The sequence below is a fragment of the Chelonoidis abingdonii genome, chromosome 14, assembly GCF_003597395.2.
Source record: "Chelonoidis abingdonii isolate Lonesome George chromosome 14, CheloAbing_2.0, whole genome shotgun sequence".
NCBI lineage: Eukaryota > Metazoa > Chordata > Testudines > Testudinidae > Chelonoidis > Chelonoidis abingdonii.
The window spans coordinates 5,061,096-5,086,118 of NC_133782.1; the positions used below are offsets into that span (position 1 = coordinate 5,061,096).

Consider the following 25,023-nt stretch of genomic DNA (forward strand, 5'->3'; position numbering starts at 1 on the left):
TTTGGCAAATACAACCAGATTTCGATCTATTGGAACATGATTTTCCACGCAACTGCAACCACCTGCAAGGAAACAAAAAAAATACAAGCAGAGGATTTGTTTGTTTAAAAAATATCTTCAATAAAAAAGACCAACGTTCCTAAATTTTTTCTTTCTTTTTTGGGGGGTGGGGTGGGGGGATAAATATTAAAACTGTGGACTGTTTTGGTCAAACATACAGTCAAGACTGATCAGCATCCTTTACGCTGGGACACAGAGTTTCCAAATGATCTGAAGATACAAAAGCCGGGGGGAGGGGGGTGTTTGTGTTCTGCACAGCTGGCTGTGATCTGGTGTCTGGTTCATTTCATACCAAGGGCAAGGGCTATCGGCACACTATTCTAAATATGGGAGCCACAGCTGGCTGCTCAATAAACCATTCCTCATGCATTACAAAAATATACAGACATACTCTCCACCACAGACATTTCCCATCCCAAGCAAATTGCCCCCTGTACAAAGGTCGCTGTCATACATGCAACACTGAACCGTTCCTCTCCAGAAGGAAATCCCTTTATTTACAAAGAGACGCTAATGTGCCCGGGCCCAGGCATGGTGTGCATGGGGCCATTGCACTGGACTATCTTTTCCTAAGGGATGCCTGCAAGTTTCCTTACAAATTAATCCACGGGGAGGTGGAGGGGAACAGTCAAACAGGTGGATTGGTTTGTTTGTTCTGTCTGGTGTTTTCTCCAGAGCCGCGATTCCCCAGGGCAGGACAGGGATTGGATTTCACTGCAGCGACCTGTGATTTGCAGCATCGATCAAGTAGCCAGGCTCCTGGCATGTAGCTGCAAGAGCACGTTCAGAGGCAGTAAGGTGCAGCCCCAGGAATTGCCACTCGTTTGGAAGTGGCCCTGGTAAACACAGTGAGGTGGATACGGTGGGATTGTCTGGTTACCATACCCAGTAGACCCCACCTCTCATTCTTTGCAACTGGCTCTGCTCAAAGTCCAGGAACTGCACAAGGCAGGCAGAGAAATATCTCCCCCTGAGCCTGCGCAGGTGGAACTGCAGACTAACCCCTTCCCTAAATGAGTGGCAAATGCAGCAGCTTGGTAGGCCTCGGATCTGAGTTCGAATCTGAATCAGGGGCCAAACAGCAGTGATAAGATGTAGCCTCCTCCTTTGGGGACTTGGCCACCTCGCAGCTCACCGTGCATGCTTGCAGTGGTTCCCAAGGCCCCACATGGCAGCTGATGCACTGGCAAAGGTACCCGTAGGATGTTCACACTGGGACAGTCTCACTAAGGATCAACCTCAGCCAGTGCTTTCATGAGCACTGAAATAAATCAAGTTTCATGAGAAACCAACCACGTGAGGCCAGCAGCGAAAGGCCCCTGGGTCAGGGGGATGGGTGCATTAGAGACGAGGGCACTTACAGCGCGGAATGGAAGTTGGCACAGAGTCCCCTAGGAGCAGGCAGCTGTTGCGGGGCATGATCTGCATTTGCCCTGCTGGCTGCTCCTTTACGTTATATAAAAAGACTCTCCTGCTGCTTTTTGCCCTTGGAAATATCTGGCCCTGACCAGTAGAGGGCTGGGGTGATGCTGGAACAGGGGGCTGCAGCCTGATTCCCTCCCCCCCCCACGATGTCTTCCATGATCACTCTATGGGGCCAGAGCCGAGATGGCATCCAAGCTGTTTCAGGCTGGGTCTCCAAGGCACAGTGGTCTCTTTCCCTCCTGTTTACCCCTTGTTCATCCTTGTTGCCCGAGCACAGGATCGTGTGCCCCGGAGACAGCCTGGAACTGTAGGGCCAGCCTTGAAGGAGTGTATGGAGGAGACAACAGGCTGGCGTGCGACATTGATGGCTGCGCTGTCTGTGTGGCCCTAGGCTCGGCTCCCCAAAGGGAGCCCCTATACATGAGCCGGACTGGCAGCCGCCCAACACCCCTTCCACCCTCTGCTGCTGCTTTCCCTCAGCTGCCCCCAGACGGCCTCTTTTGGGCACAGAGACACAAAGCTGTTCTCTGGCCCCAAACAGCCACAGCCTCTGCTGGCAAGGTCAGGGCATGTGCCCCAAACCTGGCTTGTCGTGTCCCAAGGCAGCAGATGGAGCCACCGGTGCGTCTCACGTCTACACACTGCTGCATTTCTCTTCTCCTTTCCCCTGCCCTGCCTCAGGCTCTGTGAGCCAGGAAGCAGAGGGGCTACGCAGAGCCAGGATGGGGATGGGGAAGGAGAAGGGAGGGAGAAGATATCCAAGCCCAAAGGAGAAGCCAGTTGAATCTAGTTCCATTAGGCTGTGCTGGCTTCTTGGGGGCTAGGACATCTCAGCTCCCTCCTGTCCATTTCTCAGGTCCTTTTCCCCAGGGGTGAAGGTAACTTGAAGGACTTATCGGTACGCCAGAGTCCTGAGCAGGGCGTGGCCTCAACCGGAAGAGGCGGGGCCTTTAAATCACCCCCGAGCTACCAGCTGCAGAGGCAGCTGGGCCTGGGGTTATTTAAAGGGCCCGGGGCTCTGGCTGCTGCTACCGCAGTGGAGCTCCAAACCCTTTAAATTGCTGACAGAGCCCTGCCCCTCCTACCCTGGGGCTCCAGCAGCAGGGCTCGGGTGGTGCTTTAAGGGGGCAGGGTTCCCCGCAGCAGCAGGAGCCCCAGGCCCTTTAAATCGCTGCCCAAGCCTGGCTCTTGCCAGTATGATGTACTGGCTTACTTTCACCTCTGCTTTCCCCTCCTCTCCCTCCGCAATGCACCATTCTCCTCCTGCAGCTTGCGCCCAGGCCCCCAGGGGTTAGAGGAAAAGGGGTGGGGCTTTCCCACACCATTTTCTGTATCCCCAATAGAGCTGCTCGGCCCCTGGAATTCCCGTGCCCTGGGAAAATACAAAATTTTTTTAAAAAGTTTGTTTTGAATGGGAACAAAAATTCAACCTTTTAAAATTTCTGGAAAACTTCAAACCTTGGAGATTTTGTTCTGCAAAGACTGAGTCGACATTCATCCGGTCTGTTTCCCCAGGCTCCCGAGCTGCTCTGAGGGCAGGCAAGCACTGGTTTCCATCAGGGACTGAAAACCAGTCACCCCCACTAGTACGGAACCACCGTGTTGGGTGGCAACCCCAGGAGGCGGCTTGGCAGGCCAGGTGGCCTGCTCTGCTCTCAGGGCCTGGAGACAGCCCCAGGAACAAGTCATAAACACTACTAGGTCAGGGGGAAGGAGAGGGGCGAGAGAGACGGGGACGGGCGAAGAGCTCCTGCTGCCTCTCAAGACCTTACAGCTCAATCCTTGCAGTTCCCTGCCCAGCTCAGGGAAAGGAGGCTGCCAGCTCTGGTTCCTGCAGGCTGATTCAGGTGCTAATATCGAATGGCTGTAAACAGAAGGCAGGGTACTGGGCCTGGCCTCCGTCACAGGTCAAACCCTCGGACCATTTAACAGAGCAATGTAAACCTGACCCTTGGCCATGTTTATACAGACACACGAGCTTTGTGAAATCCATCCCCCCCTTCAAGCCAACAAAAAGCATTTAAAATAAAAATGTCAAAAAGATGGAGACAGGACCTGGCCATGACCCCGGGCGTGGCAGGGAGGGGATAAAGTGACCTCTTCAAAAGGGGAGGGGGAGCAGAGTCCAGCCACTTGGGGCTCCCCTTCCCCGCAACAAACCCCCACTCCCCCCGCTTGCTCCTGACGGGAATTCAGTAGTAAGAGTGAGGCCTGAGTTTGACAATCGAACGGCAGCGCCAGTCCGGTCCGATTCAGCAGCGCCCACAGGTGGCACCGGCGGCGGAGCAGCAGGGGGGATGTGGTGCAGGGTTGAGGGGTGACAGTGTTTTCCAGTGGCTGGGGATCCTTGCTGATGTTCATTGCTAAAGCTAAAAAGTGGAGGTGGATGGTGAAGGGGGTATGGGAGGGGAGCAGGAACTCCGGTCCCCTGGTCCCAGAGGCCTCCCCACCTGCCCCAGACAGAGCCAGAGCTCAGGGATCCCCCCCGACACCAGTGTACAAAAAACTGTTTGTGGCGTTGCCATGGGCCGAGGGTGGCAGGTGCTTAGGACTCCGAGGACGACCGCGAGACGCTTTGCAGCAGCGCTTTGTATATGGCAGAGTTCAGGAAGCGGGGATAGGAGTCTCTGTGCATGAGGGTGTAGATCTGTAGCTGCGCATCGTCAAAGGTGTGCGTCGAAGGCTCCTGCATCTTCTTGTTGATGACTTCGCGCACTCGGGAATCCAGGCTCACCTGAGGAGGAGGAGGGGAGGAGACAAGGCCGTGAGGGGAGGGGCATGGCTAGGGCCCTGCACCCAGAGCAGCAAAGCCAGCCTCACTCCCCGCTTCTGCCAGACTCCCCTGCATCCTGGAGGCCCAGGCTTGCAAAGGGCACATGAAGCCATGTGGTTTTCAGAACAGCCCCTCTTCCCCCCGGCCCTCCAGACCACACAGGCCAGCCTTGGCTGAAAAGGAAGGTGCTTTCCTCAGATGAGGCCATGGGCTGCGCTACTGGAGCCAATGGGGCCTCATCCTGAGCTGCACCCACGCCACGGCTCTCCTGGGCTCCGGGGACAAGGCTGTGCTGGCCGAAAAGGAGGGTAAGATGCGCAGCAGCACACTCAGTGGCCGGCTAGCTGATGGGCAGACTCAAGCCCTGGGATCACCCCGCTGACGGGATCGGCCCTTGCCGAGGTCAGGGCTCAACTGGATCCGACCCTTCGGCCTCAGCCCAAATCTGTGATCACAAAGTCGGGTGGATGAAGTGCAGTACGGGTGGCCAAGAGGATGGGGCAAAGGGAGCAGGAAAGAACTGGGCCCGTGGCTGCATTCGCCAGGCCTGGCTACTCTGCCTGCTGGGAGAGTGTGCTGGGAAAAGCCCTGCTCTCCCCAGGGGTGGGGCCTTCCCCTTGGCAGGCAGAGTTAGTGGCTTCAAGCCCTTCAGCCAGGGTCAGCTGGCCCAGGCCAGCCAGAGGCTCTGAAATGCAGTGTAGATGGACCGCAAGCGACTAGCACCCGATGTGGGCAATGAGCACGACTGGGCCGGTAACAGGTGGATTCCTGCCCCTGTGGCTCTGTGCTGTCGCGTGGGGCTCTGGGAGCAGCTGTGTGCCGATCCAAGGGGCCCACAGGCCTCTGCAAAACCCACTGGAGGGGGAAGCAGAGCAGAGATGCCACCAAACCCTCCGGCCGCCCTCACATCCCTCCTGCAACTCCTGAGGGGAGTAGGCGGCTTTTGTGGTTTCCTGGTGCCCTCTTGAGGTTTAAGCCAGTAATGCGCCCCATCTCCCATCCATCCACTGGGCATGTTTCTCTCCACCTCAAGAAGGTCACAAGGTAACGCCTGACACTGCCGCGCTGTATTCAGTATTGTCTCTGGGCAAGTTCCACATGCCCCCTAGATACATGGCTTCTGCTTTAGTGGGCAACGGCCCCAGTATCTGAGTACCCCAAGTCAGGCATATCAGATGGCTTTGTGTTTCCCCGACCCACGTTACACCTACGTTCCGCGGTACCCGCTATGGCCATGAGATGGCTGCAGGGTTTTGAGTGACAAATGTTTCGTGTGCCCTGACCTTTAAAAACCAACACCAAGAGCAAACACAGGGAGGGCTGAAGAGTGAAGACGATGATCTGGGCCGAGCCCAGCTCCAGTAGGGAGTGTTTTAGAGGTAGGAGCTGGCTAATGGCCAGAGACACAAGATGTGGACTTGCCATGGGACCCGGTCCTAGTGACAACAGCATGATCGCCAACTGCGCCTGGGACTAAGGGCGGGTAGGGGAAGGCAGAGTAACTCTGCTACATGATAGTTTTACCCTAAACGAGTGAGGAGATATACTGATAACTGACTTAAAACAAAGAAGCTTCAAAAACAGTCTCCAAGGAGAAGCTGCTGAACTTGAATTAATATGCAAACTAGATACCATTAACTTAGGTTTGAACAGAGACTGGGACTGGCTAGGTCATTACACTAATTGAATCTATTTCCCATGTTAAAGTATGCGAGGGACGTACTGGCCATCCTTCCCGCAGCCCCCATTGGCTTGGAGCGGCAAACCGCGGCCAGTGGGAGACGCAATCGGCCAAACCTGTGGATGCAGCAGTTAAACAAACCTGCCTGGCCCGCCGGGGGCTTTCTCTGAACAAGCGGAAGCCCAAGTTTAAGAACCACTGATCTAGGGTATGTCTACACTGCAATTAAAAACCCGTGGCTGGCCCATGCCTGCTGATTCAGGCTCGCAGGGCTTGGACTATGGGGCTGTTTTATTGGTCTAGATGTTTCGGGCTGGAGCCAGAGCTCTAGGACTCTCCCACCTTGCAGGGTCCTAGAACCCAGTTCCATTTGAGTCCAAACATCTACACCACTATGAGTCTGAGTCCCGCAAGCTTGAGTCAGCTGGCATGGGCCAGCCACAGGTGTCTAACTGCAGTGTAGACATACCCCTAGTCTGACCGCCTGTATAACACAGTCCATAGAACTTCCCTGGAACAATTCCTGTGTGAACTAGCACCGAGCTTTCAGAAAAAGATCCAATCTTGATTTTAAAATGGCCAGAGATGGAAAATCTACAAGGATTAATTACCCTCCCTTTTAAAAATCTACACCTTATTTCCAGTCTGAATCTGTCTGGCTTCAGCTTCCAGCCATTGGCTCTTACTATACCATTGTCTGCCAGAGCAGAGAGTCCACTCTCAAGTATGTGTTCCCCATGTAGGTGCTTCTAGCCTGACAGTGATCGCCTCTTAACCCTCTCTTTCTAATGCCATCATGAGCCTAGTCAGGGAGGAAGAATGTCAAACAACTTCCATCCTTTTGGGTGCATTCACTCCCCATCAGGTGAGCCCCAGTTCCAGCTCCCGCTGGAGGCTCAAGGCTGTACGTGAGGACAACAGGTCCTGAACGGATTTTGATCTGAGCTGTGAATGGGGAACTAGCCCTTTTTTGGGGGGCCTGTCAGCACCTCTGCCCGCAGTGCGGCCAGCCAAGGCTAAATGACGTGAGCATGTGGATTTGCTTTCTCTCACTGCCTCAACAGAGAAGCCTGCCCCAGTCGGAGCCTGGCTACCAAGCAGCCTGGAGTTTCCAAGAGCACAGGAGCTCGGGAATCACCCATGCCAGCATGCAAGGAGGGGGCCCAGTACCTCTTTGGGTGAGAGGATGGAGATGTAGTCCTCGTAGATCATCCTGGCCTTCTCGTCGATGGTGTGCTTGTTGCACTCGTTTTTGAGTTCCTCACATGCTAACCAAAAGAGCATGTTTTCCTCGCTGTACTCAGTCCGTAAGAATTCCCGGAACACGTTCCTGCCCGCTGGGTTCTTCATCAGCTTGTCGAACGACTGGGCCCAGCCCTGCACTTCGTCGGGAGTTGGCTTGAGGCTGGTCGGGCCCCGGCGTCACCAAAACAAAAGAGGAGTCACAAGAAAGAAAGAAAGGGACAGGAGGGAACAAAACAGGATTATTGTGAGCCTGAGCCACCTGCCTGCTCCTAGCCAACACCATCTGATATAGCCATGGCGGGCCAGGAGAGGCTCGACAGTTTGGAAACTCTCACCCTGTGACTCATCTACCAGCTGCCCGTTAGAAAACCTGCCCACAGCTCTCCCTCAACCTCTCTCTGTTCCAAATGCATCTGGACTATAGAATTTAGGAACCATACTGCAATCGTCGCATTTAATTCTCCAGCTTGATCAGCTGTTCAATCTGCCTAGCATTCTGGGGTTGACTGACACGAGAAGCACTGTGGAAAAGAATGACAGAGGAAGGCACTCTGGCCAGGTCCTCAGAGGTATTTAGGCTCCCAGCACTTCCACTGATTTCAATGATTTTCCTAAATACTTTGTAGGAGGCTGGACCTTGATGAGTTGAACACCTTCCTGGTAGTGCTATAACATACCATTAATACTAGTCGCACCTTTGGTCGCTTTCCTGAAATGGCCACACCGGGGTTTTTCTGTTTGTTTAATCGTCCATTTGACTGGGCGAGAGGCCATTCTTGATCTCAACTGAATTTCACAGTTTGAGACACACCATTTCACTGCCAAGCAGCAATGTCACAGCATTCCAGCAAGCAGTCAAACAGGGAACGAAAAACAACCACAACACCCCTCCCCCCCTTATTTTATAGCTGCAACAAAAGGATTTTGAAGAGAGCACATCTCATCTCCTGGCCCTGAGCGCTGCTCTGTTTGTAAGCTCTGGAGAAAAAAAAAAAGAAGCAGAGCTGCTTCTGCAGAATGTCAGTTTAGCACAAAAACGAAAATCTGCATTTACTGTTGGTTTCCTTTTTGGACTGCAAGATGGACTTCTTTGGAGCGAATCCTCTACGTGTGTGTGTGCCTGCCAGCACAGCGCCCCTGAGCTGTAACCACAGCGCCCCTTCTGTTCTACTCCCAATCTCCCCGGACAGCCTTTACGGTGGTGGGCTTAGGAATTTGTTTTGGAGACACGGAAACCATCAAAGCCTCGGAGCTTGAGAAAAGAAGCGGGGCTCCGACATCACCACGTGTTCCTCGCCACCTTCTAAAGGGCAGCGCGAGAAAGGAATGCATGTTCTACTTTATTATTACTGTTTCCATTGCATTAGCCCCTTGGTTCCCCAGTCACGGGCCAGGACCCCACTGTGCTCGGTGCTGTACAAACCCAGGACTGGAGCACACTGAGCGACTGCCAGACGCACGTCTAGCAAATTCCTAATTTTAGCTTCCACACTTCAGTTATTAGTTCAAGTCATTGGACTATCTCCAGGAGCTCGGGCTGTTCTTCCAGCAGCCGCAAGGCAATGTACTGAGATGGTAGAATTTAGACTGAATAATGCCCGGCTCTCTCATGCTGCCTGGAGGAAGCTCTGGGGTTTTCATGCAAACTCCACAGCCAAGCGTGCAGCAAAGGGATGCCTGCCCCTCTAGAGAGGTCTGATTCCTGCTCTTGGGAGTGGGGAGATAGGGAGAAGCTGGCGCTGGCCGACAGCAGGTCCATGCCTCACCCACCCGCTGGGGTTCCTGAGGCAAACGGAGCCTCGTTTTGCCAACAGAACGGAGCAGTCCCTCGACTAATTGTAAAATCCTTATATGGCAAAGGCTCCCACAGCAGCCGGGCCGGTCACCCCCCTTCAGCCTTGGTATTCCCGACCTTATGGCCCGAGGTATATTTAGATCACTGCTGGCTACGTTTAGCTGTCAGTTTCAGTGTGGGAAAACCAGGACTGGAAGAGCAGGAGGGTAGCACTGCCATGAGCATGCCAATCCAGTGGGGAAGGGCACAGCCAGGGCCTAGGTAAGCTGGTACCTTCACCCTTATAACCTCTCCTCCCATGATAATAGGACTCCTGTCTACTTGGTCTCCTGTAGCAGGGAAAGTATTAGCTAGTGTTTGAAGTGCAGGCCTGGGAACCAGGAGGAATGGGGTCTGATTCCTGCCTCTGCCAGCTACTTGGCTTGTGGCCATAGGCAACAATCCCTGGCAGGCCACTTAGCCTCTCTCTGTGCCTAAGTTTCTCCTGTTAATGGGGGATGATCACCAGCAGCAGCACAGGCGTGTGTAAAGCACCAAGATCCTCAGGCGGTAGGTGCTAGAAAAGGATTCTTACTTCATCAGGAGGGGCTGGGCAAAGTGCAAGCAGTGAGTGGTGCTGGTCTCCGAGGTTGGGAGGTAGGGCCAGTGAGCGGAACCACACTGGCCTCGCCAATCATTATTCCTTCCCCTACTTTTATAATTTTTGTTCATAAACTGCCCTTCTGACCTGCCCCTCTTAAGCCCTGACCCCTGAGCTGCATGCTGCAAGGGAGTGGGCGTGCACCTTGCCATGGAACAGTTCAGTCCATTGCCGCTGGCAGCTTCTTCAGACCAGGCTGACTGTGCAGCGGCCACAGGAAAGCTTAAAACAAAACAAAACAAAAACAAAAACAGAACGGGGGGAGGCAAATAGCCCCGCCAGTGCAAGAGAGGCGGCACACGACACACAGCAAACATGGGGCGAGCGGCGTGCACCAACGGCTGGGGAGGAAATAATACTTTCCACCTGCTGCCTGCGGCACTTCCCCCCGCTTGGCATTTAAACACTCCTCGGCACCTTCAAACGCGAATGAATTCAGTCTCATGAGCACCTTCACAAGTTAAGGACATATTACAATGTCCCCTTCTGGGGGAACCGAGGCACAGAAAGGAGACGCTGTGTGTGACCCAGGAGAAAGCTGCAAGCCAGTGGCAGGGCAGGGAACAGAACCCCGGAGTCCTGACTCCCTGTTCCAGGTCTAGCCATGAAGCATGTGTGCATGCACCAGTGCAGATCAGCATATTGTGTGTGCATGCCAGTGCGAAGGCAGCGTGTGTGATGCATCAGGGGATGGGGCAGAGTCAGGATCCAACACACTCTGCTGGCTGCTCAGCAGACTGGCTAGACAGCCAATCTGGCAGCCCGACCTATGGCTGCAGGCAGCTGCCAGCTCACTAGCCATTCACATAAAGGGTCAGACTCACTCACCAAGCTTCACAGTTTGGAATGGTCTCCAGTTTGGTGTCTCGAGAAGCCCGCCACGCTCGCTCCCGATCTTCGTTCCTAACAAGGAGATGGAAAGGTAGTAAACGGCGCTCAAAGGGAACAGCCGCCTGCTGAGGCCCATGCGCTTGCGGCCCAGCGGCCAAGCCACTGCTGCGCCTTTCCACAACGGCACTAGAGACCCAGGCTTGATGCGAGCAGTGCACCCAGATAGATCCACCCTGTGCATCTGGTGTCTGCCAAGCCCAGCCAGCAAGGGTCAGGCAGGCCTTTTAAAACAAGCCTGAACGCTCGCTCTGTACTGGAGCCTGGTGCAACTGATCGGGGCTCTCGCCGTCTCTGGATCTTTTGCATAGATGCTGCAGCCCTTTGTCAGTTCCCATGTTGTCCGGTCACTACCTGGCTTTAAAGAATACTCAAATCCTCAGGAGCCACCCTGATTAGCCTGTACACAGTTTACCTACCAACCACACTTAGCATTTACTTTTCAACAAAGCCCTGGGGGAAAAGGCCACTTCACACCAACAATGTGACTCAGCCCCAATTAGTTCAGGAAGCTGAAATCACCTCTTGTTTCGTTATAAATGCGGAGCCCTCCAGAGGCAGCGGCTACCTGACCTGTACCTGTCTGCTTCCTCCCCCAATGCATCAGAGCCTTCAGCTGCCCGCACCTCAGCCTCTACCCTCAACGGGATTTCACGATGGTGCCCCATGGAGAAAGGCGAGTGCACGTCCCCTGCTTCCACCATTTCCAGCCAGGCACAGGTGACTGCGAGCAGTCAGACAGTAACAAAGGCTGCAAGAGGTCTCTGTTTTGGGGGAGTTGCAGAGCCATATTGGTCTCTGATCCGCTCCCCCAATACAGAAACGTCAACTGCTGCTGCATCATCTACTGGGCCAGGTTAATTCCGAAGGCCGTTACCCACTGCTTTGTGAGACAGCTGCTACAGGGCAAAGTCAGCCCCTCCCCTCTCTCCTGCCAGCTGCCCGCGATCACTTTGCTCTCAGCCAGCCATGAGCACGGCTGCTCTGCAAACCGAAACACTTCTGGTTGGTTGGTTTTTGTAAACGGCTAAAAAACTTCAGTGCTCTTCCTGGGCTCTTCCCTCTCTGCTTTGAAGTGATGTGCCAACAGCACCGGGTGTCCTGGTGTGTTTTTAACTGGGAAGACCCTTTGAGATGCCCTTTGAGGGCCCCATTCCACCAGGGGTTATAAACACGCATAGTGAGAGATGGCCCCTGCCCCAGAGAACTTACAGCTTGACCAGATGAGACAGAGGCACAGAGACCTGCCCTCGTTCACACAGTCCCGAGCTATTAGACTCTACTGTCTCCCCAACCCTAAAATCCAAGCCTCGGAGATACAGGATAGCGCTGAATTAGGAGTTCAGCTCATGGGAGAGAGCAGTATAAATGCAAGACAGAGGCCTGCGGTACTGTTGTAGCCATGCTGGTCCCAGGATATTGGAGAGACAAAGTGGGTGAGGGGAAGAGCTTTGACTGCACCGAACTCCTGTGAGTGAGACACAAGCTTTTGGGCGACCCAGAGCTCTTCTTGCCCTGAAGTTCCCTCGTCAACATGGAAAATTCAAAGTGATAATTACTGGAACCAGCCAGTAGAGGGCACTGCTGCCCCAGGCCAAAAACAACAGAGGACACATGAACCCAGCAGGAACCACTTACAATAATAACTAAAAAATGAAACCATGAGACTCTGTGAAGTGAGCTGAGCAGCCGGCTGGTGCCCTGCTTCTAGGCTGGCTCAGCTCTGAAGTCAGCGGCTCAGGCTGTAGAAGGGACCGCTTTGCAGTGATGGGATTTCAGATTAATCCAGTTCCTGGAAGCCCCAAGCACCCTGAGAGCGGGGTAACCTCTGACTGCAGCCAGTGCAGTCTCCTATTTAAGAAATGCACTGAGATACTCAGATCCCACGGTGATGGGAGACCGTATAGCACCCGAGGCGGAGTCAGTGAGAGAAGCAAACGCCTGCATCAGTGTCTGACAGCTGCAGCAGGGAACACCAAGCTTGAATTTTATGCTTTCTCATAACTCCGAATTTTCACTGGAGCGAGCCAAATTGGTCTGAGCGAGAAAGGGGGTACAGTACCACGGGGGCTGTAGGTACTGCAATGCCTTCAAAGGCCCACTCCCTAGATCTGGTGCTGAGAAGTCCTGGCTTTCCTCCATGAATGGGGTTGGGATAGGCACTCACACCTCAAGGACCCTCAGCTGGCGGAAGTCTGGAGTAGCATCAGCAGCAGGGTCAAGAGGCAGCTCAGGTTCTCCTAGTCCTTCGAGCTTGTAGAAAAGACAACAACTTCCATCAGGAAACAGCAACAGGATGGACAAAAATCACCTTCTGGGTGAATGAAAATGGAGCAGAATTGAGTTTGTCTGCACAGGGATCCTTCGGAATAGCCTCGAAAACAGGAAGCTGGCTAATAAAAAGGAGCTTCTTGTGCAGGTTTCATGGGTAGTGCATCTAAGGACAGCAGCTAACACTGATGAATTAACTCTTAAAACTCCCTGGGAGTTAGTTCAGGTGGATTATCTCCATTTTACAGATGGAGAAACTGAGGCACATATGCTCTATGGCTTGCCCTAGATCACATAGGAAGCTGAGCTAGGACTGAAGCCTGGACTCCTGACTCCTAGTTCTGCACTTGAACCGCTGCACCCTTCACTTCTCCATAGGATGATCAGCTTCCCCACAATAAAATGAACATGACTCAAATCAGGATACCTTGGAAGCCCCACCCTGGCAGCAGCCATATGAAGAGACGCTTAAAGCTACAGCCATGAGCTCTACTGATGCAAAGTGCTACACAAGAGCTAGGAGAGTGTAGGTCCTACCAATACCAAGTTCCACTGACCAGGAATTTGCAGGCCAGCCTTTGCCACTGGGAGCTGCAAGGGACCTGCTCTCTGGAAGCGACTGCCTGTGGAAACCATGCCGCTGACATGGCCAGGAGCACGGCTTCGTTCCCCTGGGCAGTTTTGCTCCAAGGTGTTAGTTTGGTTTTCTTTTTAAAGCCCCTTTGTCTCCCCTCTCTCGCCAGGAAGGGTGCTGTGCAATCGGAAAGCAGCATGCAGGCAGGCAACTTCCCTTGGGCCTCTTGAATTTCACATGCGTGGAAAACCGCAACAGGAGCAGTACTTCCTGTTTGCGACATTGTCCTTTCTCTGCTTGTACCAGATTAAGACAGAAACTTCTTCCTTTGCAAGACGAAGTCTGCACAGCAGGGTGGGGCTCAGAAAACAGCCAGGGCAACCTCTCACTTCCTCCAGGGCCCCTTTCTAGAAGGGCACCGAGGCGGCGTGAGAGCCAGGATGGGCTGTGGCAGCTCTGCCATGGGGGTGGCTGTCAGCTGGTTTACAGCCGCCTGCTCAGGCCCGTCCTTTCTGCAGCCCGGTGCTCCCGCCACCCCCATGACACTCACCGCTTAGCATGGCAGAGGTTCGCTCCCCTCTCTCTTTTAAGTTATTTTGTACTGGGTTGTTTTTTTGATATATCACACATGGTTTGTGCTTCAAAGCGCTCATCCCATCGGAGGAGTTGCCGTGGGCTTTACAGAACCTTCATTAATTCTCACAACCCCTCAGCGAGGTAGTTCAGGGCCACGCTTCCTACTTCTGAAATGTAACCACTTCTGAGGTGGAGCTTAGCTGTTGCATGGGTGCCCTGCTGCTGTTTAGGACAGGTGGTGAAGCAAAACATGCAGGGGAAATTCAAAGCAGCAAAATGGGATCAGCCCACGTGGACTCTGACCATTTACCCCATTACTTTTAGAGACAACGCCACAAGGTCTCATCCAGACGATAGCACCCCGCACCTCTACACTACGCAGGAGCGCTGCTTTGGTACTGACTCAGAGGGAAGAGTGCCACCTACTGAGTCACCGATACCATCTTCTGCACTGGCTACATGTTCCTTAGAAGTCCCCCATGCAAGCACGGTCACAGCTCAATCCTGCTTAGTTTGCAAAGTCTGAAAAGGCCACAGAGAAAGTTTCTGTGGCTGGGGGAAGTATACGCTGTGCTGCTGTTGTTTTCAACTGGGAAGTTTATTGCAAGAAAAAACTATTTGCTGTATGAATCAACAAGGCCAAAAGTGGCAGGGGATAAAGCAAGGGTCTGTGTAGTGAGTTTGGGGTGTCTCAGCATGGTTAGCCAGGTTCTGGAAAACATGTGTGTCTGTGTGTGTACACACATGGACGTGCACACTGGGGGCAGGACTTGAGCAAGGATTTCTAGCAGAAGGTAACAACTGGACAGAAGTAGTCACATTGCCTCTGCCTCCTCACCCAACATCAGATTCCTCTGCAACCCTGGGGATGAGGTATGGAGACAGCTACTCCGCAAAGGGATCTTGGAGGGTCCACCCACTGTCAGTCTGCCTGGATCAACAGGTCTGGTTCCCGCCTGCAGGAAGCCGCACAGTCCAGATGGGAGAGAGCCACTGCGATGGATCTGGGGACTCTCCTTTGTGCAGAAGGTGGCTTTGTTGGAGTACTATACTTCACTCTCCACCCCTAGCTGTACAGAGGGGGACTGGGCACGGTGCAGGGACAGCGAGGCCCAGCAGGAAGACAGTACGTGAGACAGCTCCTCATTTCTGCCTGTATGGGGAGGAGCTGATACAACCAATCGTAGTTTTACTCAGCATCTTGCACAGCCCAGACATCCCTAGGCCACAGCAAGCAAGACTTATCCCTGGAATTAGCCACCAGCTCCACTGATCTCACAGCAGGGGCGATTTTGCTCTGATGAGCTGGGGAGTAACAGTGCAGAGTCTGGGGAGCCATCAAAGGTCAGAAGCCGTCGGAAGAGGGAACGTCGGCCAAACCACCCGAGACAGAGCCTCAAACAGCGCAATGGGTTCTCTGAATCCCGATGGACATGGACAGGAGACATGGTGAGGGGAAAGCTTTCAAAGGAGGCACAGGTGATAACCATATAGCCAAGTGCCCGTTTGCACACACAAGTTCCCAGGCAACCATTGTGCGGTGGATATTTGTGGGATCCTCCTTCATGAGAGGCTGGGCTTCCAAAGGTCACAGATGCCCCCCCATTAATCTCCCTCCCCCCGGTCATACAGTGCACAGAACAAATGTGCCCAGCCCACCGGAAGGTTTCCTGCACCCCACCAGCGTCCTACTGCCTCCTCCAGAGACAGACCGATTCTGGGCCTGCCGTTCAGCGCGCAAATGCTGTTTGACACTGAAAACTAGGGGCATCTTGCTTGGGCAGGAACACTGTACCAGTAAACTGGTCAGCAGCTGCTGCCAGCTGCTCTTACAGACGTGTTGACATGGTTTTACACAGCTCCCAGCATGAAAATGACAGCGATTCTAACCAGGAAGAATCATTATTTCCCCCTTAACTTGGCTAAATAAAATAAAATAACCTGCATTGGGCATCCTAATCCTGAGCAGGTTGTGTGCAGACATGGGAATAACCGGACAACAAGACTCCCCACCTGCTGGGCTCAGAAATCCAGGCCTGGGTATTTAGTGCGACTGGCACCAGAGAAGCAAATACCCCACCTCATGAATCTGTGCTGGTACTAGCCAGGCAGGGGCTCCCTCGCTCTGAATCAGGAGAACATTGTGGACTATTTTAGGTCCATCTGGAACAGATTATTGGCACTAGATCTGGGGGACCGAGAGTCTTATCACCCGCATGGGATTTCTGTGCCCCCCTGGTTTTGGCCCTAAAGTTACTCACACTTCTCTGTGCTGTGCAGTCTGGTAGAGGCAGCACAGTGTGTTGTGGATTTAACAAGTTTCCAAAGAGTGATTAATAGGTCCTGCCTCAAGGATTCCCCGGATCACAAGTTGCTTTACACTCTGTTCATTTCAGAAAACTTGCCTCTTTTGTCCATTTACTACGTTCAGAATCTCAGGACAAAAATCTACAACTTCCTTGCGTGGAGGAGAGTGCAAACACACGCACGCACAGTGTGCTCCATGGGGCTCAGATCAACCCGCAGCACAAACACTGGGACCATCTGCTCAAAATGGTGTTTACAGTCAGTTTTTAAACACTGCACCAATTAGCCTTCAACTATAAACCAAGCGCAAATACACAAATGTCCTGGATGCTTCAGCCCGGCGGGGGGGAGGCCGTTCCCACACATGCTCCACAAGCTTCTAGTGGCAGATTAAGAAAAGGCAGCTCTGCATTTTGGAGGCCTGGACCAACATCACACCCAGCCGGAAAAACCTGCAGACATCTCCCCCAAAGGGGTGCTCTGGGCTCAGTGCCATGGGGCATTGGCAAAGCCATGCTAGCTTGGCTGTATTGCCATGGGCCAGGAGCACACTGCACAGACACAGAGCACAAGATAGTCCCCGTCTCAGAGATCTTACAACCTAAACAAAGGACAAAATCTCAGACTAAGGGGCCCCCCGTGAACAATACACCTGGCGTTTGAGCAACATGGAGCTGATGGGGGAGATTTTGGAACATGACCCACATGGGGATCCAACAATGGTGCCAGATGGTGACACGGGAAGTGAGAGGGATGGGGAGGGGGCTTCTTTGGCGCCTCTGGTACTGAGCAGGGCATAGGACATACCACGAGCAGCTGCAGCAGCAGCACCAGCAGAAGCAGCAGGCATTGGGGCGGTGGTTGCCAGCCGGTTGCATCGTTGTCGGAGAGGTCTCATGCCGGGACATCGAAAGGGGTCTCTCTGTGGACTCAGGTCCCATGTACTGGAAGGGAAGAGCATGGAGAGGATAAACAAGTCGCAGGGCCTTATGAACCCCTCCCAGCCCAACTCCCCCCCACTTCCCGGAACCCAGATTCCCCCCTCTGCTTAGCGCTGGTCGCCAGCAGCACTGCAGAGCTCAGACACCCTCTGGACAGAATGACGAACCTTTAGGAGTTGCTACCATGTAACAACCAGGCACCTGTACAACCTGGGCAGTTAGCAGCTGGGCTAGAGAGGAAGACGTCTCTTACTCCAGAGGGGTGGGGCGAGGGCGAAGGCGTGGGCTCTTTCTCTCTCCAGAATACAAAGCACAGACAGGAATCTCGCTGCACAGATCGCCAAGCCTTGGGCGGTACTTCCTGCATTTGCACTGCTACCTGCTCAGTGGCTCATTGGGATTTCTTTAAGGCTCTGCCCCAGGCCAGCCAGTCCCCGGATTTTCCTTTACGATGGTTACTTCATCTCTGGTCCCCCAGCAGGTTAGATCTCCAGCTCACCTGCTTCCCAGCTTCATACACAGTCGGCATGGGCAGCTTGTATGTTCCCTGCTGGCCCACCTCTGCTCGCCTGTCCTCCCAGATGCCGGTGACTGTCGACACGCCCCCCTAGGGCCTTTGCAGCCTACTGGATGGAGCCTATGAGAACAGAGAAGCATTCCTTGAGCTAAATCCACCTGCAGGCCAAAACAGGGACCCCCCTCTCCTGCAGGCTGGGGACATTTAGGCAGGAAAGAGCCACTGAGAAGGAAGGAGGTCAAAGTTAGCAAGGGCTCGTCTCCAGCATTGGAGCCAACGGAGCACTGCTAACAGCGCCAGAGGGGCAAGAACATAAAGGATGCAAGGAAGGAAATAAAAAGGTGAGAGGGGAAGTGCTGCTCATTTAGGAGTGTCTGTCCAAGCAGCCCCTTCTGCAGTGCTCATTGCTAATGCTTCACGATGCCCTGTGCTCTGCTGCCCAGCTCAGAGCGCCATCGCAGCATTAGTGCCCACGTCAGGTTCTGCCAGTGATTCCTGTGCTCCGATGGGAGCCCTACAGTAGGTGAGGCCCTGTGGTCGTCCAGCCCTGCCCTGCCTACTCGACAGTTCCCTCTGGTGGTCATTTTTCCTTAGATTCCTCTAGTGTAGACACAGGCTAAGAGAACTGGATAAGGCAAGAGCAGAGCTTCTGCCGTATGAACTACTATGGCCCGGCCTGTTACAGGCCCCTTGGTAATGATCCAGGAGGAACACGGATTTGATTAAGAATGTCACACCCTGTCCTGGGCTGCCCAAACCTGGGGAGGTTCTAACCCCTCCTCAGCCAGAGGGACAAGTGAAGGTAGGAATGGCGAATGCGGATGGATAGGAGCTACCCTGGAAAGTGTCTTGTCCTGCTATGGACAGGATGGAGAGAAACAGAGCTGAGGACACCTGTGCCCTATAGAACCATGGGCGGGTGGAGAGCGCTACGGGAAGACCAGTTTTGCAGTCGAACCAGTTTGCGCCTCTGCTCACATGGGAAGCGACAGGGCACGATTCAAGCTCCCCCAGAGCCATCTTCATAGTAGAGAGTTGAGTTTTCCTGAGAGCATCTGGCAGGGCCGTCCCTAGGGGAGTGCGGGGCCCAAGACATAGGCATTGGGGTTCTAATCTGCTGGGGGGTGCTCATCCCTGGCCCTGCCCAGGCCCCACCCTCGCTCCACCCCTTCCCTCAAGCCCTCACCCCCGCCCCACCTCTTCCCCACTCAGTTCCGCCCCCTCTCCGAGCATGCTGCGTGGTAGGCACCGGGAGGCAGGAGGAGGCGCTGACTGGTGGGATGCGCTGGCAGGCAGGAGGCACTGGGGAGAGGGGGAGGTTCTGGTACGGGGGGCTCCTCCTCATCCACCCCGTTTGCCAGTAGTTCGCCTCTTCACCCCGCTCGTCTGCCAGCCTCACCTCTCAGCCTGCGAGGCCTGGGGAAGTCACCCCGATTCGCTGTACCCATGGGACAGCTCTGGCCTCTGGTACCCCAAATGCCTGCACAGCATTTCACCAAGCAGGGAGGCAGGCCCTGGTGCATAGTCACCTTACTAAGTGAAACACAGCCCCTAGGACATGCTCAGAAATACCTCCCACAAAGTGCTGGCCTTCCCAGCTCTGGCTTTGTTGAGAGAAGGATTTCTGGCTGGGAGATCTCTGACTTCCACCTGGAAGGCAGATCAAAGAAATCCTCCAAACATAACATTAAACCCTTCGTTATCTACGAGGCAACAACCCTGAACAGTCTTCCTGAGGACAGCCTCTTGTTTGGACGCCAGAGCCTCATGCAAGGGAAACAGGCATGTTATACCAAATATTATGATCGAAGGCTCTGCTTGGAATTCTGTTGTGCAATCCCATGCTCTCCACAGCCACAGAGTTTACTGCCTCCCTGGGCGAGCTCCATCGTGACATTAAGACACAGCTGCATCTACCTCCTTCCTGGGAAGCCCTGTACGTGTAAGGGGAGTCGGTAGATCCAGGAGTCAGAGGCAAGTCCACTGATGCAGGATGGGACTGCCCTGGAGAAGCTGAGGGAGAGTTAGATAGTGCCACCTGAGCACAGGGAGATGGGAAAGGGAAGTTTTCTTACAAAGCAGGGCTTAACAGTTTTTCTTTGCTAAGAGGCGCGAGTCCACGGTAGAGGTACAGAGAAGCATTTCAAACTGCTGCTCCAAAGGCCGGAGGGGCTCAAAGACACAATGCACTCATGCAGTGAGGGAGGCAAACACGCCTCCTCTTCCACCACAGCCATGGCAGAATCACAGCAGAAAGAACCATGCCAGACAGCAAAGTGGTTTATTGGCCTGGGCTGCGCAAACCAGAGGGCCTGCCCAAGCCCCCGGCATGGCAAAGAACTCTCAACCCGCTTGGAAGACATTTCACTGACAGGAGGGAAGGACCCCCCACCCCCTCTGGACAGAACAGAAGACAAGTACCAGGCCGTGACACACAGTTCTAGACGGATGGTGACGGAGGCACGCCAACCTGTCATGTTTCCACCACTCAGCCGCTCCTCGAGGTGCTGCCCACCCACTTACCAAACCTTGCGAGCGTCGGTACTTTTATACCCCCGGTATCCTAGGGCCTGATCCCCTCACAATCTCTGACATATGTATTTATCCGCAAACACTCCTGGGAGGTAGGCAGTGCTGTTATCCCCATTTTACTGCTGGAGTGGGTGGAGCAGCTCACACCAGACCTAGGTAAGGATGCGATAAGCAGCTGCCCTGCGTCCCCAAGAGGCCTGAGTTCTGCAGGTATCCATCCAATCCTCCTTCCTCTTTAAAATCGACCAGAGATCCCATCAGAGCGGCTGGGAGAAGCCACAGTGCACTGACAGCACCCAGCTCCTTCTCAGCAGCCAAGAGAGCACAATAACTGACTGGGATGGCAAACTGTCTGGGGCGGGGACTGTCTCTTTACTGCATGTTGGTACAATGCCCAGCACCATGGGGCCACGATGGGGTCTCTAAGCACTAATGCAATACAAATCGTAAACAAGAAACATGCCTGCGTGAGGTTAGCCCCTCGATGAAGAGAATAGCCAGGTCAAAAGGAGCTGAAGCAAGACTGAAGTGGATCCAGCCATGACATCAACCTCTCCCCTCCATTTATCAAAGTAACTCCAGGTTGGGGCAGGAAGAATGGTGAAGAGCAGCATCAGCGTAGCAGGGAACTATGCCCCGTCCTCTCAGATGGGAATCTAGCCACAACGATTCACACACTGAGCATCTCCTTACTGGAGTCAATGTATCTCTGGCTCATGATGGGGCAACGGAAACTTCAGTTTGGGAAGAATTTTGCAGCCCACTTCTTTAGCAGGAAAAGTCACAGAGAACACACCTTCCATAGGATCCTAGGTCATTTCCGGGCTCAGTCCAAGCCCCTGGGCCAGGGTGGATAAAACCTGAGGATTTTTTGGAGGAGCAGTGGAGGAATCAGATTTTTTTTTTTTTTGTTATTTAAATTATAATAAGTTTTTCTTTTTAAAAATAAACCTGCTTAAAATGCAATTTGAATTTAATACAAAATATGTTAAGGTCTAAACTACTTATGATCTTTTAAAACAAATAAAAAAATATGCTGAATCCAAGTCTCTAGCAAAAACTTTGAGTTAAAGGCTGCTTTTCTATATAAAGAAAGAATTTGGGGGAAAACATCCAGCTTTTGAGGTCAAGCTTTATAAATATGGCACACTAGGTCATGTACTGTATTAAGGGCTTGTTTTGTTTAATAAAAATACATTGTATATGCTTTTTTGTGTGTTTAATTAAATTTTAGTTACCATCCTAATGCAACTTGACACAAATCATGAACAAAAAATTAATTATCTAGTAAAAAAGCAATATATCCTTCACCATGTTCTAACATACTAAAAAGGTACAGTTAATCAGAATCTGAAAATAAGTGTATATAGATATAATAGCATAGCCTCTTAGGTAGCAAAAAGATGGACCAAATCTAGTGTAAGGGCTCTCTATTAGTTGTAAATCAACATGTTTTAATGGTTATATCAATGAATGAGAATGAATCTTTCTTTAGAAAATTACAGAAGTACAAATGGAAAAAGGTGAAATCAAGGCTTTTGATTTGGGGATTTAAACCATATTTAAATCAATTTAACCTACTCTAGGGCTGGAAACTTTTCAGGCAAAATTTACCAGACACCTTCTAGCCAGGTAGCCTTGCTGAACTGTCATGCCAGCCCTGCCTCAACTCAAAGACTATTATCTTACAATGCTAAATGTATCCCCCGTTCCCCACAGCATCGTTCAAAGGCTGCACAGCCATCCCATCCCATCCCATCCTCTGTAGTCAGTTGCGATTGGTTACACTGGTTAAAACACCTATTCAATGCTTATTTATGGATGTTGTTGCTTTTACTTCAACTTTGCATCATGGTACCTCACTTACAGCCATGCTCCATCCAGGCTCATGTCTTTCACAACTTTCCAACTGAAAAGTTTACGGCATAACTATGCTCCAAAATTTAAGCTTTAATTAAAATTAAACATCATGATTGCAAGAAGAATCTTCATCATGTAAACCAAATGGGACCCAATTCAGCCATGCCTGGCTGCCTGCATTTGCAAATAAGACAGCCTGAAACCATAGTTCCAAGAGCTGTAACTCATCCCTGTTCACTCTGGATCATAATGACAACAAATAAAATGTCACAATAATTAATTTTTTCACTGCTGATCATTTTAGCAGAAACATCCCGCCAGCATGCTTAGCCATCATTTTTGGATGCAGCAGTGGATACTGGGACGGTGAGGAGCGTGGTTGCTGTCAAGGATAAGGAACTAAGAGTTGATGCCCTTCACCAAAATTACACATCACTTCTGCCACTGCCCATTATATGAAGGTAAAAGCAAAAACCTCTCCCCAAAATTAAAACCCACAACTGTGCTCCTTGGTGCTCAAACCAGCAGATTCGCTGGGCACCAATGCCCCGTATTTTTCCCACCCGTGTGTCGAAGCCTCCAGTTCCCACCCCTCTGATAACTCCTACAATACAGTTCTGTGGTGCCTGTACAAAATCAGCAGCACAGTAAACTGAATGCTGGGAGGCAGCACAAAATAGTTTGGTTTGGTTAGTCAACTTCCTAATCAATAACCACACTTAAAAACATTTGGTGCTTGCCACAAACCAGTCAGGTTGCTCCATAATTCAGGACTAGGATGCCACCGAGATCAGGAACCATTGTGCTAGGAGCTGTACAAACAGAGCAAGAGACAGTTCCTTCCCCAAAGATCTTAACAGTCTGACGAGACAGGACAAAGGGTGGGATGAGAAACAGGAGCAGAGAGCCAAAGTTACTTGCCCATATCACACGACAGAGTAGTGATAAAGCTGGGAATAGAATCCCCATCTCCTGACTCCCAGCCCAGTGCACACTATCCACTAGTCTATGTTGTCTCTCTACATTCCCTTCCCTCTATTTCACACAGGGCTGCCTGCAGGATTTAGAAAGGATTGGACAGAGAAACTGTCTCATTGCTGATGGCTGTGGACCATGTGGAAAGGCAGGAAGATGACTGCAAGAACGGGAGATGGAGAGTGAGCTCGGTGGCGCGTCCACTCTTTTGCACTTTGAGAGACACCCCGTTATAATAAGAATTGTTTGCCAATTGGGATATTACATGAGGGCATTTTTTCAGACCTGTCTCTCTACAGCTGGCTGCACTGGGCTGTTACCCTGTGTACATGCCCCAGCTAAATTTTCTAGCAGGGCGTTAATATGGAGTGTAATTTGTGCATTCGCACGCATCTAGATAAATTGCACGAGGCACTCTGTACGCCCAGGAAATACAACGCAGCAGCCCTCCTTTACAAGGATCAGTCACAAATTTTGTTGTATTTGATTTTTAGCAGCAATATTTATACATTTCTCTCCCAGCCCTTTGAAGACATTCCACTGTCCAATACATTTCACTGGAGCTGAAAGGGAGCGTCTCTATTTCTCTCCTCAAATGTACCTATTTTTAGATTTCAAATGCTGGCAGAGTGCCTGTGACCTTGTTAACCTGCTTTGCAGCAATCTTGGCTTCTCTTTAAGGGGGTTTTGCAGTCAGGCAACCTTTGAAAGCCGCTCTCTTTTTGGTTTGCTTGTCGACTGAACCTTTCCCATTGCGATGGCTGCTGTTTCATTTTACAGTGAACTCAAGCTGCAAACACCTAAATCCAAGCAGCAACCCAGCCTCAACCACTCGCTAAGCTTTAGCAAAAACAGCTCCCGGACCCTACTCTTGAAACCTGATTGTTCCAAGGAAAAGGAAGCTGCCAACCACGAACAAATGGAAATAGGGTATTGCCTTATAGACAACGTTGCTCAGGTCTCCTGTCCTTGGTACATGCAATAACTAAGTCAAAGCTTCAATACGCTGTAGAAAAGTAATCATCCACTAATACAAATCCTTGCTTTCCAACAGGGTAACAGCTCCCAGCAGGAGTGCAGCGCTCAGAGACTCTAATTACAGCAAAACGGGATGATGTGCAGGAACAGAGTAAACACGAGGAAACCCAGCTACCCCAAGTACTTGGAAAGCTTTCCCTTTAATCCTAAAAATGGCTTCATCAGCTACACCTCTGCCCAGCTCCACTCCTCAGTGGGCCCAGAGGTGTGCGGGTGCGTCAGAGAGCAGGGCATAGAGAGGAGAGCGCCGTGGCTGGAGAGCGTGTGAAGAGGAAAGCCGCTGGGAAAAGGCAGAGAGAGGGGAAGACGGCATTCGATCCTTCTGGGCTCTGCTCTCCTCTCAGTCTCCTGGGCTAACTCAAGCCAATGGTTTTTAGCATAGGCCTCTGTTTACATCTGCAATAACCAAAGCTACCAATGAACTGAACGCTGGGCAATCACATACCATCCCTTTCATTGGCTCCCCCTTTTCGGATTCGGGGCTCTCCAGAGATCCCTCTTCTCGGGCTCGTGAATGAGAAGAACAACGTAGAACCAGAGAGGCCGAGAGGGACTCAGGAGTGTGTGTGTGTGCGCGGTGCAGGGTGGAGGGGGGCCTGTAGAAACCCTGCATTGGTTAACCAGAACCTGAGCCCGAGGCAGTGAGCATAAATGATGATCAGACCTGGCTGGGGAGAAGCATCGGGCAGTGGGCAGGAAAGCCGAGGAGAGCCAGGGGAGAAGCAGCTGGGAATTTCCTCTCTTGGGGGAAAAGGCAGAGAGAAGCCTGCACCTAAGGGGCGTTTGAACTGAAGCTTGAGGGAAGCTGTGTTGGTGGTTCCTCAAGGGACTAGGGAGAGCAGGTCAGGCTCCCGCATGAGGCCTGGGGGGAGGGTGTGGGAGAAGCAGAGAGAGACTGAGCCCAGGAGCAAGGGGAGACCCTGAA

General features: G+C 52.3%; 1 protein-coding gene across 3 annotated transcripts in view; it reads right to left on the bottom strand.

Annotated features, from left to right (window-relative positions):
• RGS19 (regulator of G protein signaling 19) overlaps window positions 1–25,023 on the bottom strand; it is a 56,228-nt gene continuing 31,205 nt past the window's right edge. For 2 of the 3 annotated variants that reach the window (XM_075072202.1, XM_075072204.1), the window contains 5 exons: window positions 17,676–17,813; window positions 17,043–17,179; window positions 10,448–10,522; window positions 7,110–7,344; window positions 96–4,219 (listed from right to left, as the gene is read on the bottom strand). In XM_075072202.1, the coding sequence (XP_074928303.1) occupies window positions 4,031–4,219; window positions 7,110–7,344; window positions 10,448–10,522; window positions 17,043–17,179; window positions 17,676–17,705 (666 nt within the window). In that variant the 5' untranslated portion in view covers window positions 17,706–17,813 and the 3' untranslated portion in view covers window positions 96–4,030. Of the gene's footprint in view, window positions 4,220–7,109; window positions 7,345–10,447; window positions 10,523–17,042; window positions 17,180–17,675; window positions 17,814–25,023 lie in introns of all 3 variants that reach the window. The other variant, XM_075072203.1, reaches the window with a different exon arrangement.